Below are 18,932 nucleotides of genomic sequence, written 5' to 3' on the forward strand. Positions count from 1 at the left end.
CATTAGATGTTCATATTTTGAAAGTGAAGACTTCAGGCCATGCTGTTGAGAGTTTTTGTCCCACTGCTGCATTTAATATTGATCCAGAAAACTAAATTCGTTATTTAGACAAACCTCTGCCAGACATCACCAGCTGTCCTTCATGAGCACGTCTCACTTTGTTAATGGGATTTTTTGTTTCATGATTCCTCTCAGGAAAAATTGTAAAAAAAAATATATAGCAAGTGAAGTCAGTGGTAATCAGAGGCAAATTTCCTTCTGCACGTAAGAGAGATGGGACCACTGAGTGAGGCTAGGAGATATTAGATCTTCATTCCTTCAAGGTTCATATTCAGCAGGTTCAAATCACTGGTGATCTGTGTTGTAGAAGGTCAGAGTTGGTCTGATGATCTGATGAGTGATCTGATTTTGGGTGTGGTGGTGTTTTACATTAAATGAAAGTTTATAGTTGCTCAGAAGTCTGGCATTTTTACAAGAGTCTTGATGGTGATAGATCAGAGGGCATCATTCGGGTTGAGCTGTTACAGGTTCATGATGAAAGCAATTTATACCATTGTTATGCAGACCGTCATGTATTACTCTGACTTGCATACTGCACTTATTGCAGTATATCTGAGTACACTGTAAACTGAATGTGTATGTATATGTGGCCACAGAATGTATGTCTGTATTGCTTGTAATTAACTTTATGCATAAAGGTAATTAATTTTAGATTTCAGTTTTTGCATTCTTATAACCAACTAATTCTGTAACTGTCTGAGGAGTTAACAACTAGGTGGTGGGAATGTGGACACGAGTTTCTGACTGTCAGACCCTTTAGATGCCCAAATTAGGAGGCTAGACTGCATTACAGAGATAAATAGCATAATTCGAGGTATGTGTAATAGTTGTGTAAGTGTTGTTTGGCATAGATACTCTAAAATGTCTTCTGGAGATGCTTTTCTTCACAGAATATAGCTGGCCTCCTTAGGTAAAGTGTTGGACACAGATGAAATATTATGTGCTCTGAAGCACATGGCATACATGATGTGTGAGGAGAGGCTGAGAGAGCTGGGTTTGTTCATCCTGGAAAAGGGAAGGCTAAGGGAGGGTCTAACTGCAGTCCTCAGATAGCTGATGAACAGGTTGTGGAGAAGCCAGGGCCGATTCTTCTCAGAGGTGCAAGAGGAAAGGACAAGCTGCAATGGAGACAAACCACAGCCAGGGAGATTCTGACCAGATGAACAGAACAAAAAATCTTCCCAGTGAGAAGTTAAGCACTGGAACAGGTTGGCCAGAAAGATGGTAAGATCTCCATCCTTGTTGATACTCACAACTAATCTGGACAAAGCTCTGCGCAACTTGACCTAACCCTGAAGTTACCGCTACTTGAGCAGGAGGTTGAACTAGATGACCTCCAAGCATCCCTTAACCTGATATTTTTCTGTGATTGCACATGTAAATATACACAAATCTTCTACTAAAGAAACAGCAGATAAACACACAATGAATTTTTGGCCCTTATGCTATCTGTAGTATATACGCATACAATTAAACCAGCTGATCTCAAAATGATTTAAACAAGTGGACTAATTAAACAAATTGGAATAATTATGTTACATTTCATATTTAAAAGCAGTCTGCATTTGCATTCTAAAGCTTTGTGTGGATTTAATTCATTGAGTGTACACAAACATTTCTTTATTAAATCCTTGGATATCTGTTAGTCTCTTCATGTGAGGTAGTGCTGTTTATTGTTTTTGTTGGACATTTATCTTTTTTTTTTTCAACATTTTCAAGGCTGTTTAATATCTTTACACTCCTTTCCCATGTGGTCTTGGGCAAAATGCAAGTGATTTTTTTTAGTTTCACTCAGTGTGGAAAACATGGAAAGTTTTGTTTACAAAGCAAAATATACATTTACGCTACTTCCAAATTTCTCCTGAGATATCAAGGCAAAAGCATGTCTGTAACAATGACAGCATTGTCTCTAGCTAAATAACAAACCAGAAGGTGCCCCTCTAAAGCTGCAGCAATAAATCTTCTGACTCAAAAGCAAAATTTTATTTTTGAAAAACACATTCAGCTCAATAATAAAGGGCTGTTTCTTAACACTGGAAAATAAGTATTAGAAACATGAAAGGGCAACATGATGCCATATGTTTTACTTTTGAGTGTATCTGAAAAGTGGTGCTATGTGGCAAAGCAACAGGCTTTCATTTTGGAGACAAAGATGTTGGTCACGTCTGCCTTAGCAGCTGATTTACCTAATTTGTTAGCTGGTTAGTCTGTAGAGATGGAAGGATTTAGCTGATTTTATGCATCCTGTAGACCTCCTGATACATCCTTCCATGTGGCTCTTTGTTATTCTTTTCTCCTGATTTTTCTAGTTCCTGTTAAATTGTGCTTTTTATTTATTTCTTTATTTTGGGGGCTGGATGATTACACGAGTGCATGGTACAGAGCTGAATTTGCTCATAGCCCAGCCTGGCTTGCTACAGATCCAGAGCAATGGGGCACGGTGGAAGGGGAAGAAGAGCCTTGGATATTGTTCTGTGAACCTGAACTCTAAATGTAAAGATATCTTAAACTGGGGTTTATTGTGACAGAAAAGATGTAGAGGGCATTCTCCTCTACAGTAATATGCAAAAAAATATCACTATATATAGTGACACATATAAAATTATATCACTATATGCCAACAGCTGGAACGGTAGCACTGCAGTCCCTGAGGGACCCTGTTCTACGCATAGCTTTGTGTTATCGGCACAGACCAATAGGCTTTACTTGTTTGCAGGGTGGTGCTTTCTCTGTTCTTGCTCCTATGATGTTTTACAATACTGACCTACAGAAAGAGCTGGAAAACAACCTGGTAGCTATTCAATTTAGGCTTGCTTTCAGCCTCAGAGCTTGGAAAGACCTTTGAGACTGTTAAATTTCACTTTGCTAAGACAATTTTCTGCACTCTTGTTCCAAAACTCTGTTTGTGTGTAGGTATGTGTGTGATGGATAGCTGGCATTTCTTTGGGGGAAATTTCTGATCATTGGCCTGGGGCAGGAGCAATCACTGGGGTGGGGGTGGGGGGACAGAAAAGAAAACCAAACGTCATTTTTCTTGGCAGTTATTGACTGGCAATTGCCTGAAGTCTCTACGTTTCTGGGGGAGTGCTTTTTTTTGATTTATACTTTTTAATAGCTTCTGGGCTAGACCTAGGTGAGAAACAATTCCTCCTACCAGATTTTTTTTTCTTTTGCTGGTTTTGAATTTATGAAACTAAGGGGTATTGCTACAAGGGCACAGTAGCATCCTCTGGCTGAAGTAAGCTTCTCTGGAGTCACTGTGGGTTTATGAGACTAATGTTTCCTTCTAATGGACTGTGTTTTGTCAGTCATATTTACGAATCTTGCCCCTACAGGTACCTGCTAAGCTATAAAGCCTGGTATTGTCAGTAGGCATATGTGAGGGTGGTTGAGTCATTCAGCTGAGAAAAGCTCCAGGAGCTGTTTCTCCTCGGTGAATTAATTTCAGTAAAAATAATAATAATCACAAAAAGCTTTGAGAGAAAAGAGGCTGTTGTACTATCTATCTATATCAAATTCAAAGCAATATTCATTATCGAAATTAAGAGCTCTGACTGATGGTTTTCAGAAGTTGTACTGTGTTTATCTGTGTGGTTTTTTAAAACAGTCTCTCTTTCTCTCTCATTCACTCTCTTTAAGAGGCAATCATACTGACATTCACGAACATAAATTTATATTTCTTTTTAGTACAGAAGACCCAAAGTCATAAAACCTACTTTCAGGTTACAGTCATTCTAGGTGTCAGGCCCTTGAAGTACAAAGATGATGTGAGGAGGTGAGGTGTGCCAAGAAGATGGTGAAAAAAAAAAATCTCAATTTCCCTGACTGCTCAGATGCATGGCAAAATATTCTTACCTTCAAATCCAATCGTATAGCTCGCAGGCTACAAGAAGCTAGAGTATATATGTCTGTGTATGTGTGCATGTTAGCACATGTGTGTCTTTTTTTCTTAATATCACTAACTGCATTGCATATTGTGCTATAGATGATGCTTTTAAAAAAGCAAAATGAAAAGTACTTCCAGAAAACAATTTTTTTCCAAGGACAAAATCCAAATTTATTCCTGGTTCTGTGAGCTGATTCAGAAGGGCTAAAGCACAACATTTGTCAAGTACATTATAGACACAGGGCAATGAACACACCATGATCAAGCCAGTTTGATTGTATTACTGTACATACATCTTAAGCTTTTGCTGCCTCAGGACTGGATAATAGTAATACGACTTGTTTAGAGTTATTGGCTCAATCCAGAGGATGAAAAAAACTGGTGCCGAATGCAACAGCTGCCTTATGGCAGCAGAGTGCTGTTGTGACCTGATTCACATTGGCTGTGTGTTGTCGTCCAGAGCAAATCCAAGATAAAAACATGCAACATAGTTTAGAATTTCCCATTTAAAAAGCTGATGTGCTTCATGCACCCAAGAATTACTACTGGCAAAAGCCCTTATGCCTGGGTTAGAGTGTTTTATAGGAGATGTAGAGGGGCTGTTGGAGAGGGAGTTTGAAGGTGTTTTGATCTCTGGAAAAAATTTCCTTCTGGTCCAAATCTTCAGGCTGCTCACCTTCAGCAGTAAGCAATGTAAGATGGCTAAATTTACAGAGGTTGCTTTGGACATGGTTTTTAAAGAAGAGTCGGGTTTGGAGGTGAAGGAACGCACCTTTCAAGACTCTTGCTTGGTTGGGAGGGCTTTCTTGAGATGAGTGCGTAAACAAACCCTGATTTTGTTTACATGTTTTGTGGTAACATATTATTCAGTTCTAGATTGACTAGCAAACCACCAAAAATCAAACGTTAAACAGCAGAGAAAATGGCAAAAACTGCCGAAGGCCTGGGCTGGTCAGTAAGTGTTGCAGAGCTCTCAAGGGGCAACAGCATCTCCTCAAGCTTTCAGAGCCGAGTGACTGAGAGAAGAGTGCAGCCCGCAGGTATGTCTAGTTGCAGGCTGCAGGTGTCACCTGCCGCCTGGCCCAGACCTTGGATGGACCCGGGCAGGGAAGAGGAATCATCTTCCTCCTCCTGCTTTGCCCACAGTGACCAAATCCAAGCTCCAGGGTCATTCAAACCAGTGACCTGGCTGGCAAGCAGGAGGGTTCGCACACAGTCAGCTCCCATGGTTTAACACAGCTGAAGATGGCAACCACAAGGTGTACCTTGGGCACATCTGACTCCATCAAAGTAATTTTTGTCTGTGGTTTGTTTGTTTTCTTTCTCCTTCCTACTCCAGGTGTGTACACTTTTCTTTCCAGCACCTTGAAATCTCTGGAAGAGAGAGACTATATTCACCGTGTTCTGGACAAAATCACAGACACTCTGATACACTTAATGGCTAAGTCAGGTCTTTCTCTGCAGCAGCAACACAGACGACTGGCTCAGCTCCTCCTCATCCTCTCTCACATCAGACACATGAGGTGAGAGAAAGCACGCAGTCAGCCCTCCTGTACTGGTCCTGTGCAAGGGACGTTTCACAAATGCATGCACACGCTTTTCCTTCACAGGTGGGAGTGCAAACTGTGTGTAGAGCTGTTACAAAAAAAAAAAAAAAAGTCTACTTTCCGTAAAGATGTATGGAACGTGTGCAAAACAGTACATTGGATTATGGTGTGAAAGGAGTAAATGTTTTCCCCATTTGTTTCTTCTAGTTTTCTTTTCCTTTTCTTCTTGTTTTGATAGTGCTGTAAGCAGTATCTACTTTTAATGTTGTGTGCATCTTGTATTCTGTTTGAAAAGTACCAAGTAGAATACTAATGTAGCAGTAGCCTAGTTCTGCAAACATTAGTCTCCTATAAGATAAGATTTAATAAAACTATCACTTTTAAGTAGCCACTTTTCACAAGTGGCTTGATATTACAAATCACTTCAGAAAAGAGATTAGGATCATTATGTGTATTCTATGGGTGAGGATAAATGCAGACCTACTGAACTCCAATCTAGAGGACTGTACCCTTTGCTAAGTAGAGGTGAGGTGTCTGTGGCACTCTGTTAGTAGTCACAGCAATGATTCTCCCAAATGTAATTACCTCTTAAGGCAGCTCCTCAGTGACTGGAGTGTTAACAACATGACAAGTCCATACAAAGATACGGTACAGATTTTATTTTTATGAAGGGACAAGAGATGTTGTTACACAGATTTTAATTTTCATTATTTCAGTTAATAAAATTAAAACTAGAGTAAGCACCATATCATAGCTACTAAAGCTGAAACATGCAGATTTTAGCTCCTGGGCTGATATACAGGTCTTCAGGAAAAAGTCAAGAGGTGTGTGCATGTGGTTTTTTTTTTTTTTTACTTGTGTCTTTTTGTGGAGCTTCTTTGTCTTCATGTTAATCATCTTTTTTTTTTTTTTTTCCTTAAGAAGAATTTGTACAATTAAGGAAGATTCAGATGCATGGTGAAGTTAATTTTTGTTGTCGTAGTTTTGTGAATGGATATTATTACAAGTGGGCATTTGTTAACAAATTGACTGAGGTTATTTTCTAGGAAAAAAATCTGATATTTTAGGTTTTATTATGGGAAAGCCAAGATTCATCCCATCCACTTAGTCACAGTGCCTGAATTAGGAGCCCATGTGCTCTAGGCTACCTTTTATGCAAAGGAGAGCAAAAGAGTCACCTTTAGGAGGCTACTTGCTCATGGGCAGCCTGAAATGTCCTTGATGGTACCTTCTTCTGCTAACTGTAGCAGAAGCGTACACCAACTGCACTGTTAAGTTAGTTCTTCTGTACAAGGTGGAATTTATATGAACCTAACAAATATTATTAGCTGATGATAGCTTCTTTTTCCCATAGCATATTTGGAAAGTAACCATTGTTTCGTTATAACCCACAGCAACAAAGGAATGGAGCACCTGTACAATATGAAGTGTAAAAATGTAGTTCCGCTCTATGATCTTTTGCTGGAGATGCTGGACGCTCACCGACTGCATGCCCCAGCATCCAGGAGTGCTGCACCAATGGAAGAGGAGAACCGGAGCCAGCTGACAACTGCATCAGCTTCATCTCATTCCTTGCAGTCTTTTTATATAAACAGCAAAGAAGAGGATAATATGCAGAATACAATATAAACAAAAGTCAGCATGTATAATGAGAAACCCAGCAGCGTACTACCTAGCTCATGCTTCGTTTCATCTATAGAGCCACCTATGTAAACACTCCAATGACGAGTCCCCTGCATTTTCCACTTGAGTGTTTGTCAAGCACTTGCCTAAATTGATTGCTTATCCTAAATGGAAAACATTTCATTGGTATGGACAGCCAGCAAGGATTGTCAGGCTAACTTTGCAGTGTTTTTATTTAATTTTGCATGTAAGTTGGGTAAGTCCTAATCTAAACCAAACATTCATTTTACTACAAATTAATAGGTCATACCACCCATGTGTATTGGTATCTTCATGAGTGGTAGCCTTTGTTGATATCAGCCCCGAATTCTGAGCTCCCTTAATCCTTTACTTGCTTGAAACTTTGAAGCAGTTTGGTAGAGATTCTGGATTACTTTTTTTGCAGGGGTAAATGGAAAGCTGATTAGCATCTTCGTGTGCCATAGTGAAACTGCACTGCTAGTGACTGCCTTGGTAGTTTAGGTAGATTCCCGCTTCTCTTCTTCCTACAGTAGAAAGGAACCACTGTCTGAGAATAATATTGTTTCACCTTGCTGGCTTACATCAGCAGACAACTCCTCAAGATCATACTGACCAAACTTTTAGGTCCCCTTACCATAACTAGCCGAATTGCATTGTGTGCATCCTATCTTGTCTGATCCCACAAAGCTAAATCATTCTGTTGCTTGGCAGCGTGTAAATCAAGGGCAACATGGCAAACAGTGATAACATAGATAGTTACTCTTAAATCAGACCAGATGATTACAAAAATCATCAGGTCTTAAAAAAAAATCTTCACACACATACATGATCCAGCACTATTTTATAAAAAAAACCTCCTCCTGTCCTTTGCTTTGTTGTGCTACAAACCAAGGGGTGAGGATGCCAGTGCAAGACTGGCACAGTAGGGTGGGATGGTCCAATCCCACTCAGTAGAGTGTGGCCTAGCCGTGTATGGAAGGGCTGGCATCACAGCCAGAGCAGTAGGATTTGCATTGCCTTGGCTTTCTTTGGCTCTTGTTGCGGCATGCTCAGAAATCACTGTTAAGAGCCAGCTCACCTGTGGCATCAGAACTGGGCAATGAGCCTCAGACATGGTGAGGACTCTGGGACTGCATGTCCAGGAAGATAATTCTGGCTTTCTCCATGCATGTGTGTAACTGTTTTTCATAAGGATTAGTCAGATTCTTCAGACCAACTGTAAATATACAAAAGCTCCACTGACACCAAGAGTTTCAGCAAGACATGAAGGAGAGAGACTGAAAAAATCCATACTATGTGTTATTCAAAGTAGGAGTCGGTGCTGCTGTTTGCCTCTACGCTAGAAAATTAAATGTGTCAGGGAACGTTGCTGGGTACTGGAATGAGATTATTACATATTCCAGGGATATTTTATTAGTCTAGTGATAAACTTCACCTGTGCTATCTGCATGTCTGGTTTACAGGTGCAGTTAGGGATTTAGCATGGACCAGGGACTATTCCAATAGCTGGTTGGAAGCGACCACCCTGCCAGTAGACGTGTCATAGCGCATGTGTAGGTTGCTCCACAGCAGCTGTCCACAGTGCTAGAGAAGGGTACAGGGATGCTTCTTTTACTGCTATAGTTGAAACCTTTATGTTAGATTATGTTGATTGGAATATCCTGTAGTAACTAAATATAGGAAACAGTGCAACTAATGCCGTACAGGAGTGCCTATGTCTAATTACGCTCCCTGTTACACAAGCAGAGTTTGTGTGCAGTGAGACCAAGTTACATAGCAATTGTGAAGGCAGTAAGGCATAGGACGAGTTTGTGCTCCAAGTCAAGGATTTGATTCTTTAGTGAATGTACATAATGATGTCTGTAACAGTTTCATGTACATATCCGAGCATACACGCAGTTTAAAAGTCTAAAGCTAGATGCTACCTACATTTGAGAAGATTCCTCGAGAACTGTGCAAGCCTAAACATGTGAAGCTGTCACTGTAAGTTAATAGGCCTTTTATTGATGCATATTATAGTGTCATTTTTTTTTTCTGAATGTGCTGAAGGATTTGTCTTTTTGTGTATTCAGTAAGAGTGTGTGTGTGTGTTTGTGTGTGTGTGTGTGTGTGTGTGTGTGCAAATTTGGTACCTCAAGGCTTTTGGAGGGCTCCTAAATGCCTTGAGAGAAAGTGCACATTTTGTTTAGTAGCTGGTTTTCAAATGTGTTAGAAAAATCATAAATGCCCTGAAATCAGTGCAGGCTAAGATCTGAATGGAGCACAGGAATCCCTGTAGTTACACTTACGTGCTTACACCATCGTCATTCACTTGTAGCCCAGTGTGTGTTAGAGCTGCTCTTTAAATACTGTACATGCAGCTTGGTTTTCTCTATGACAGAACACACAGATCAAGTTCATAAGCTGCAAGGCAAATTGGTTTAAATGAATGCCTCCCTTCCTACATACCAGAACAGGTCATTACATCAATTCAAGTGTAAATTTGGCCTAGAGCAAAAATAAAGTAGTTCATGGAGAGCAATTCACAACAGAGGGTCAGATTCTGATGGTACTTAGATAGATAGTGCAAGTACCACTACACTCTACAGATTTTCCCGGTGAAGATGGATAAATGTCATTTGAAGTGGTATTGCAGCAGACAGAAGGGTATCATAATGTGCCTTGGAACATAAGGAATAATCAGTCAGCTCACAATCTTAATTATGAATGCTTTCCTAGGCTCAGAACTTGCAAGGAAGTAATTTAGATTCAACCAGTCCTCCCATGTTTGTGGTGACAACAGTGAAGGGCACCCAAGAAAGCAAAACAGTGATTCCTAGTAAGAAAGACATTCATTTACCTTGTGGCAGTTCCAGGATCAGTGTCATTAACTTGTTAATGAGGTTTTAATTGAAGCAACACCTTAATGAATATAGTAACCTTCCCGTAGTTATCTATAAAGATGATTGTCCACATATCAGACAGCTGAATATAGCTATTCAATTGATTGAACAAAGTCTATGATACAAAAATGGCAACTTTTTTCATATGTAATTCTGAATTATGCTCTTGTGTATACAAATAATTGTGCCTGACATTTGGTAATTGTTATTTCACAGGATGCTATTTTATGTGTGTGTATATATACATATATACTTTATATTTGCAGCTGACAAACCAGTACTACTTGAATACCTGGTGCTGGATATTAAATAAAAATATATAGCATGTAAAAAAAAAAATTGAAAGAAAACTATTCAAGGCAGCTAATTATGCTTTTACCAAAACATTCATAGTGATGTCTCTGGACAGCTAATGAAAGAATTATTTTATAATGTTTATACGTGGATTTTTAAAACAAAAAAAAGGCAAAAAACCAAAAAAACCCCTAGAAACATGGGCAATGTAATACCAGCGCAAGCCAAAAAGAAATAGACCAGGTGAACTTGTTCTACTTGAGAATATGGTTGTTACTGAATTATTACAAAAAGCTTGGGAGGCAGGAGAGGAGATAGGGTGATGTGTAGCACTTAGTGGTGTCTTAGTTTCCAACAGTATGTGAAAGCTACTCTGGTTTCTAGTGGTTTGCGCCATGTCTCCATGTTGCAGACTTTGTCTCAGGTAAAACTCCCTGGTGGGGCAGTAGGATTTGTACTGAGGCAAAATAATTTAATGAGAGTTTCTTGGTGTGTGTTTGTGGTAAATTTACTATTACGTTTCAGTGACATCTCTTGATGATTTTTCTCCTTCTGTACACTGAGGGGTTTAATAATTTAAAAATATAATTAAAGAAATAATCTGAACTGAGCTCCCAAGGACATTGCAAGCACTGTCAGCAGGTCACTGGACTTTAAATTGAAAAAAAAGAAAACCCAAACCACTCCCTTCATCCAAGCCAGGGTTTGTATTGGAGCCTCCATCCATCCATTCCAACTGATGCCTACTGATTTCTTAAGAGTTGTGCCAAATGTTTAAAATGAAACAAACTACCAGCATCATAAAAATTCTGCCTCACTAGGGCCTTAGACTTATCACAGGCTTTGGTAGGAACACAGCAAGCCTCTCTTGTGTATATAACATCCTGCTTTAAAATTAGAATGCAACCCGACCTAAAGATAATGGGATTTTGTATATAAGGTATTCTCAGCTGAATTTATGATGTGAAATGCACTTCTTACTTTGAATAAAGAGATGGCTATTTTCAATGCTATCTACAACCATAATATAGCTTTACAGATAGAAATTCAACACGTGTAAAAGAAGGGTCATGTTAACAATGGTATTGTAATACAAACCTGTCTTTGCAGTCACCTGCAACTATAGCATAATCTTAAATTGATCTGATAATTTTAAATTAATGTTTCCCTAATATTAATGTCCTACCCTTTCTACTTGCAATTCCCTTTCATCTTTCAAATGTAGATAGCCTTATATCCTGAAAGTTGTTTTCAAAGTGATTGTTGCCCATAAGGGTATTCGGTTTTGCACTGTGGTAAAAAAAAAAAAAATCTAAAAAAATATCTTTTGCATTCAAATGTGCCTAAAGAAAGAAAGAAACAAACAAATGTATATGCTGCCATCTTGCAAATTAGTATGCTCTGTACTCCTGTGTGCCTATAATTAGAAGTCTGTTTCTTCAGAAAGTGCCCATTGGAAAATGAAGGGATAGATTGCTGGTCTTGAGATTCGCATTAACAAGCCACTTTATGTATCACCTTATTGTATATACTATAAAACTCATGCTTTTGTGTGCACTATGTAGTCTTGTCAATGGAAAGTCCTTTCTTTGGTATAGGCTCAGCTGCCATAATGTATTTGTTGAAGTATTCCGTTCTTTCACTGATGCATATAAAACTATTGATGTCTTTGTTTTGGAGAGTTTTTTTTTTTTCCTTTGTTTTGCACCTAAAAAAGTTCTAAAAAAGTCTAAATGAAAAATCCAGTAGGCTACCTGATTGGTGCAAGATTTTTATCAATGTATTTGATGTTGAAAATAAAGAATTAACCAGAACACTTTGTTTCATTAGTTATCTTTTGCATAGTTTTAAAAATATGCTTCTCTGCTTATTATTTTCCAGTAGCCAGCAAAATGGTAGACTATTTTTTACAGAAACAGAATGTGTCTGTTTCTGTGCATCTAAGTGAAGACTGTTTCTTAATTAGTTTCTTCACCTTCCCCAAAAAGTGTCAGCGAGTGGCCATATCTAAAGTCGACAATGTGTTAGGTCTAGTCTCTAGTATTCCAAATGACACCAGGGAAGTCACCTAAGTACTAGTACTTTATATGCTTTAATCTGCTTAGTATTTTATATGCTTCATGTTTCTTATTTTGACTTGTGAAACAGATTATGGTGGAAGAGAATTTAGGCTTCTGTAGGTGACTGCCACTTACCATGAGTTAGCTAATGTCAAGTAAAATAGCACTTCTTTCCCAAGTAAAAGCTAGTCCTCAGGGAAAAAATTGTCTTGCCTAAGCTGTCAGGAAGGGCATAAAAAGAAATGAAAGACACTTTTATTGACATCAACATACTTTGAACTTAACCCTATCCTGTAAAATCCTCAAAATGATATTTGGTCTTTGCAAAGAATCAAGCCAGTAATCTATAGCATTTACATACATATGTAGGTATTTCAATACTTGTAGATACATATCTATCAGTAATATAGAGAGAATACAGTCCCTGTATTGATTTCTTTAATCTATTTTCTGTGCTGTGCTGGTTCTGAGTGGGACTATTGGCTCATAGATTCTTCTCTTTTCCTACATTAATATATATGCAAAAGCTCTTTGGTTTTATGCGATGTTTCACTGTACATAACTTACTTATAAGGAAAAAATGGTAAGATTATCACCTTAATTCTAACTGTCATTTCAATGATTAAGACAAGACAGGCAATATACTTTGTCCATGCAAAACCCCACCCTATAGCTTGTCAAACATGAAAGCAAATAGCCTATTCAGACTCCAAAAGAAAGTTGGGGACTGTTCAGATTTTTAAGTGCTGAGTAGAACTGAGCAATGGTTCCAAATCATACGACTGTTTTGCAACATGCTTTCATGACAAAGAGCTTGACTGAGAGTTGCTACATTGGCTACAAAGGGTGGGCCAGAGTAATATGAACTAATTGCACATGTACATGTGCTCAAAATAACAAAATTGTTTTCAATGTTGACTCAAAATCTGACAACATTCAATGGCTTTATACAATTTTTTATCCACAGGACCAAATGAGCACTGAGGTCAAATGCTCTTACGGTTCATGGAGAACTGGCTTAAGATGACAGCTGCTACATGATACTGAGTTCACAGGCTTAATCCAAAAAAGCAGCTAGACAGCAGAATACTCCTGCAAGATCAAAGACCTGACACGCCTAAATTAAAGACCGAACAGCTAAAGTCTGAGCATATTTACATCTGCAAAAATTGTAACAATCTGAATGCACAATACCTGTGATTAGGCAGTCTTTTGCCCATCTCTTTCTGGAGCACAACGTGATCACACAGTATCACAGTACGGCTGAGCTGGGAAGGCACCTCTGGAGATGCTCTAGTCCAATTCCTGGCTCAGAGCCGGGTTGCCTACAGAACATTGCTCAGGGCCATGTCCAATAGAGTTTTGAACAGCCATAAAAGGAGACTGTAATACCTCTCTGGACAACCTGTTCCAGTGTTTGACCACCCTCACATTAAAAAATGTTTTCCTGTGCTTGGATCAAATTTCATGTGGTTTAATTTGTGCCCATTGCCTCCTGCCCTGTCAGTGGGCACAACTGAAAAGAATCTGTCTCCCTCTTCTTCATTCCCTCCCATCATGTGTCTTCTGTGATGGGAGAAGGTGGATGAGATGTCACCTTGCTCAGACTCAGAGGAGGAACCCACCAGGAAAAGGGCTTCTGCAGCCAGGCACTGGGCACATTTCCACAGCTAGGAGCCAGCTGAGACTCCAGGTTCATTCCTGATTTCTTACACCTGCTGGCTGAAGTAATTTGAGAAATCATACAGCAAGAACGTATCTTTCACTTTTACTGGGCCCATCCCTCACCACATACACAATGCCTTGCAGGGCAGCTGCCTACTCCCTTGAGGGAGCCCATATACATGCACACAGCCGTATGCATTGGGCTCCCTCCACACCCCTGCTTTCTGTTTCCTAACATGTAAGTGATGCATGCCTTGTTCCAGCGTATTTTATTCTATTTAACTAATTAGAAAGGTATGACAATTAAGGCATCATCAAAGAACATATCTGACTGCTTTTACTTTTCTGTTAATTAAGGCAATCACCTTGTTATGCAATGACAACAGCTTCTTCACGGGCTACAACTTGGTGTTCTCAGTCAGTGGGGCACCCACCCTCTTTAAAAGCCTTGTGGCCATGCTTATTCTTCAAAATTGAATGATGGATTTTTTTTTTTTTCCATCCAGATACTGCCACATTAAAAGCCCCATGAAGCAGCTGTTTCTTAGGCTGGAAAAGTCTTACACCTCTTTCCTCTGCATTACACTGCTTGTCTCCACCACCCAGGCAGTGAAGAGGAGAGGAAAAACCCAAACATGTAAAATAACACTCATTAGCATCTTCACAGAGAAAGAATGCCCACGGAAGGGCGCTGTGTACGTGGCTTTTCTTATGCCTAGCCAGACTCCCAATTACTACTATTCACCATGGCATCCTGCAGACACAGAGGCTCAAGTGTAAAAATGTTCATGAAGTCTTCAGGAAAATTGACCATCGAAATAATAACATTTGGCACTTATCTCAGCAGGAGCAAGGCTAACTAGCTCTCATGTCCCTGTAGGATCTGTGTGTTGCAGTATTTAGGTGTTACTCTGCTAACGTCTTCATTTCTGCAGGTATACAAGTGATATAAAATTAATCTCGTTGTTTTCCATTCCTACACATTTGTGCACCGCTTCAGTATGTTACCATTTTAAACAACTGAAAAATGTGCATGTGAGGAAAAGTTATGCTTTCAGGATTTTTTTTAGCCAGACTTTGCAACACATGCTTGGGACTGTAAGTTATTTAGCTCCTCTACACAAAAAGACTGAGTGCTCCTTTCTGAGACAGAAAGATTTGCTTCTTGTCAGATGTCTTTTTTGTTTTCCACTCATCTCTTAAGAACCTATGCTGTCCATGGAAAGGCGAAACAAATGTGTTATACTGTAGAGGTAAGCAAAAAGTGCTACCCACTTTGCAGTGAGAGTCACAGTAGGGCACATAAAAGCTTAGAAGTTCAGGCATTCATATGAAAGCAGAAAAGTTTGAGTTCCAGTCTGCCTTTTCAGGATTACTTTTTGCTTATGTTAAATCTGAAAATAGGAAAAGAAACTTCAGCTCCAAAATATCTTCTTTGTATCTATCTATCTCAACCAAAATGCTACAGCATCATGCTTTCTTCCAGTACTTTTTTTTTCCCCTTGCCCCCACGGTCTGCACACCTGGCTGCACAATGCTTCAAGTTTAGCAAAGGCATCAAAATTGCAACCATGGGTTTTAACCTGCAGCTCCATGGTCAGGAGAGCCTCTCAGACAATGTCTGAATTATTTATAAAGCAAATACTACAGACATGTATGTCCCACTTCTTGGACAGGCCTGTGAGCACTTACATAAGAAAGTGGACTCTGGTAGCTTTCCTTCCAGCTGTTTTTTAAAACATCCTTTCTAAAAACAATGGAATGAAAAAAAAACACAATTACAACATCAATAATAGCAGTCTCCCAGGAATTACAACATGCCTGAAAATGCAGAGAGCTTGACCTGAGTAACCTTTGTGCAAACTACATCCACATCTGCATCATCCCTGACACAGGAGCGCTCAGTGGCTCACCTCTTCACCCCAAGGCCACCTCTGATACAAGAAATGGACAATACTTTCCTAAAGCCTCCTCTCTCTTCCAAAATTTAAATGAGCCATTGTTTCATTCAGACCTCATTGCGGTCAAATCCATTTGCTACGTCTCAGGTCTTTACATAGATTTTTACTGAACCAAGCAGTTTTGACTAGTTCATTTTTTGAATGATATATTAAGTGGCACCAAACAATAGAAGTCACAGCTTTCAGTTCCTGTCTGCTTTTAGAGCAATCATTTAATATAATTCACATTTCTATCATTTAACCAGGCCTTAGTCTATGACAAGTCTTCAGTGCTTAAGGTTGCAGTTACTCATTTCCTTTATCTTGTTTCACAGATTTTTACCTACTGCTTTTTGGGAAGACAAATTAATTCTCTAAATTGTTCCTATTTCTTTCTTTATTGTGGAATATTATTAGAATATTCCAGTGTTCTTCATATTATTAAAACAAGCATAACTTCTCCCAAATATAGGTTTCACATCTATGTCCCTCGAGGTCTAATTATGGCCAAATAGTGCAACAACAATAGAATTCAGTTGGCTACGGTGCATTTCACAACATTGCTGCCAAGGTTAAAAACAGCCACCCAGTACGTGGAGTACTTCTCTTGTGTAGGGAACCCTGTGAATATAAGACACACATTCTTCCCCTAAAGCCAAAAGACAAATGACCCCCTGCCTCCAACTCCCCACTCCCCCCTCAACTTAGGCAAACACTGGTTTAAATGAATTCTGCAACTGAGTGCTGCAAGAGTTGAACAATTTTATAGCCAGACCACCCAGCTTAAACACAAACCTCACTATGGCATTTCCTGCTCTTTTCCTTTCCACAAACCATTGCTTTAAACACCAAATAAAATGCAGGAAGTGCAAGTAAGTGAGAAGATCAATGCTCTCTTCTTCTTTCGCTTAAAAATCTGCATTTCTTTTCCTTGACTCTGCTCTTCTTTCCCAGAATCCTCCTACATTTGCTAAACCCTGATAGCATCTGTAGTTTGAAGACTGTGAGCAACGAGTTTGTTATGCCTTTGAACATGCATACAGATGCACTCAGATGCACATGATGATGATGAGCATGTTGAGAGATGCTATCAGTTGTAAACAGATCTCTCAACCACAAATAGCACAAGACACTGAGGGCCAGGGATGACTGTTCATAAGGCAATCCCAGCAGCTTTGTCCTCGTTCGATAACCAGCTGTAGGAGAAAGTTCTAAGGAAGGACAAAGCAAGACTGTGGGTGTTCACAGCAGCGGAGCTGGGAGGGTTGCAAACCAGGGGCAAGAAACTATCCATCTGTTGCAGAATGAAGCCGTTATTGCTGCTGGAACAGGGTGCGGGATAGGCAATGGGTATCATCATGCTCACAGCTGTGAGGAATAAGGGCACATTATTTCTGTCAACTTCAGATTATTTGTACTCCTAACCCTGTCTTCTAAATATTACTGTCTTCTAAATATTACTTTTCAGTCTGCCTTCAGGTTTTGTAAAACACGGTCCACAAATGAAACTCCACAAACAGATGCAGTAAGTTCAGGGCAAATGGTGCTCATTATTTTGCACTATTATAATTATAAGCATAATGAGATAGTGCCTTGATATTACCGCACAGTCTGGAGTCACTGAGCAACCAGCTTCCATTATGCCTTTAAACACCCACCAGTTATGAGGTAACTACGGGCCAGTAAGCAGGGTTCAGGGTTGCAAGGTGCATCAAGCTGCGGGGATGATTACAGCTCTACAGTAGCTACTGCATCATCTACAGTAGAAAATGGGGAAAAATATAATGCAGTCATGACTGGAGTTCCCCAAGATGCAGAGTCTACTTTCTCTATGTTCGAACAGATGCCTTCAACACAGACCCACAGTTCTGCAGCTCCTGTACTGCCTTTCCTTGTGCCTTGCAGCCAAGGCCCAAGGCACATTACCAGAAATCAGACCCTCGTGTTTGCAGAGCCCAAGTAAGTGAGGTGCTTCAGAAAGAGGGTAGATGATGGGTTGCAGGCTTAGCACAGAGACAGGGCATCTCAGACTCTAATTTGTGCATTTCCTAAAAAGTTTGTCCACACCCAAGTCTTCTGTGACAGCGTCCCAACGAGACTGAGGTAGGCAGAGAGAGCAGCTTGACGTTATCAGGATGAGAAAGATGCCCAGGCTGCAAAGCTGGCTAGTGCCACTGGCTGCAATGCTTGGCAGCTTTCTGGGTGTGTTTTTTCCCCACCTAGAGTTGCCCTATTTACCCTGGTTCATGCTGTTGCAATCAATGCGTATGCTGATGTCACATTGGGGTTTGCAACTCAAGCTACACCTTCAAGTCACTGGTGCTCTTGGGATGGAGCTTGCTTTAACAGGATCCTGTGAAGTGCCTGGCCATTTGTTTCCGTTTTGACTTCTTTGTGCCAGTTTTTAGGATCAAGATCCAGTTCTGCACAATCACATTTGAAGTCATAATGGAATTGGTTCAGGGTCAGGAAATCCCTTTTGGAGGAGCCTATTACTCAAATCACTTTAACTGCTCAGATGTTGATTTTGTCCAGAGTCGAGATTGAAAGTCCCAAAAGTAAGAAGTCCAAAGTGGCAGTCAAGGGATCCTCTAATCTGCTGACACAAACTGCCTGCGATTCCCTTGAGACATCAGCTTACAGACATTCCTATCCTTGAAGGTATGGGAGATTCAGGATTTACAAACAAGAATTTTTCTTGTCTATGACATTTTCCTAATGTGTGTCCGTCACTGTCTGTGACTGCCTTATTCACAGGTATTGTAGAGAGTTTGCTGTTTACTGGGAGGATTGCTCTGTGTGAGCAGATCACTCAGGGTCAAAAGAATGTTCTCTATATCTAACTTCTCTTTCAAATTAACAGGCAATACATTGAAACTATAGTTAGCTCTATGGCTAGAGCTCAGAGCTTGAGGCTATGAACAGAATAAGCTTTGCTTTGAAACATCTGAAAG

At 39.8% G+C, this 18,932-nt stretch overlaps 1 protein-coding gene across 1 annotated transcript in view; it reads left to right on the forward strand.

The window, feature by feature from the left end:
* ESR1 (estrogen receptor 1) overlaps nt 1–12,127 on the forward strand; it is a 167,855-nt gene extending 155,728 nt beyond the window's left edge. The window contains 3 exon segments of the mRNA XM_009466299.2: nt 5,286–5,469; nt 6,888–7,099; nt 7,102–12,127. Of these exon segments, the coding sequence (XP_009464574.2) occupies nt 5,286–5,469; nt 6,888–7,099; nt 7,102–7,142 (437 nt within the window). The 3' untranslated portion in view covers nt 7,143–12,127.
* Nucleotides 12,128–18,932: the final 6,805 nt, after the last annotated feature.

This window comes from Nipponia nippon, unplaced genomic scaffold (assembly GCF_047370975.1).
Source record: "Nipponia nippon isolate SJK-2023a ecotype South Korea unplaced genomic scaffold, ASM4737097v1 scaffold_4, whole genome shotgun sequence".
Lineage (NCBI taxonomy): Eukaryota > Metazoa > Chordata > Aves > Pelecaniformes > Threskiornithidae > Nipponia > Nipponia nippon.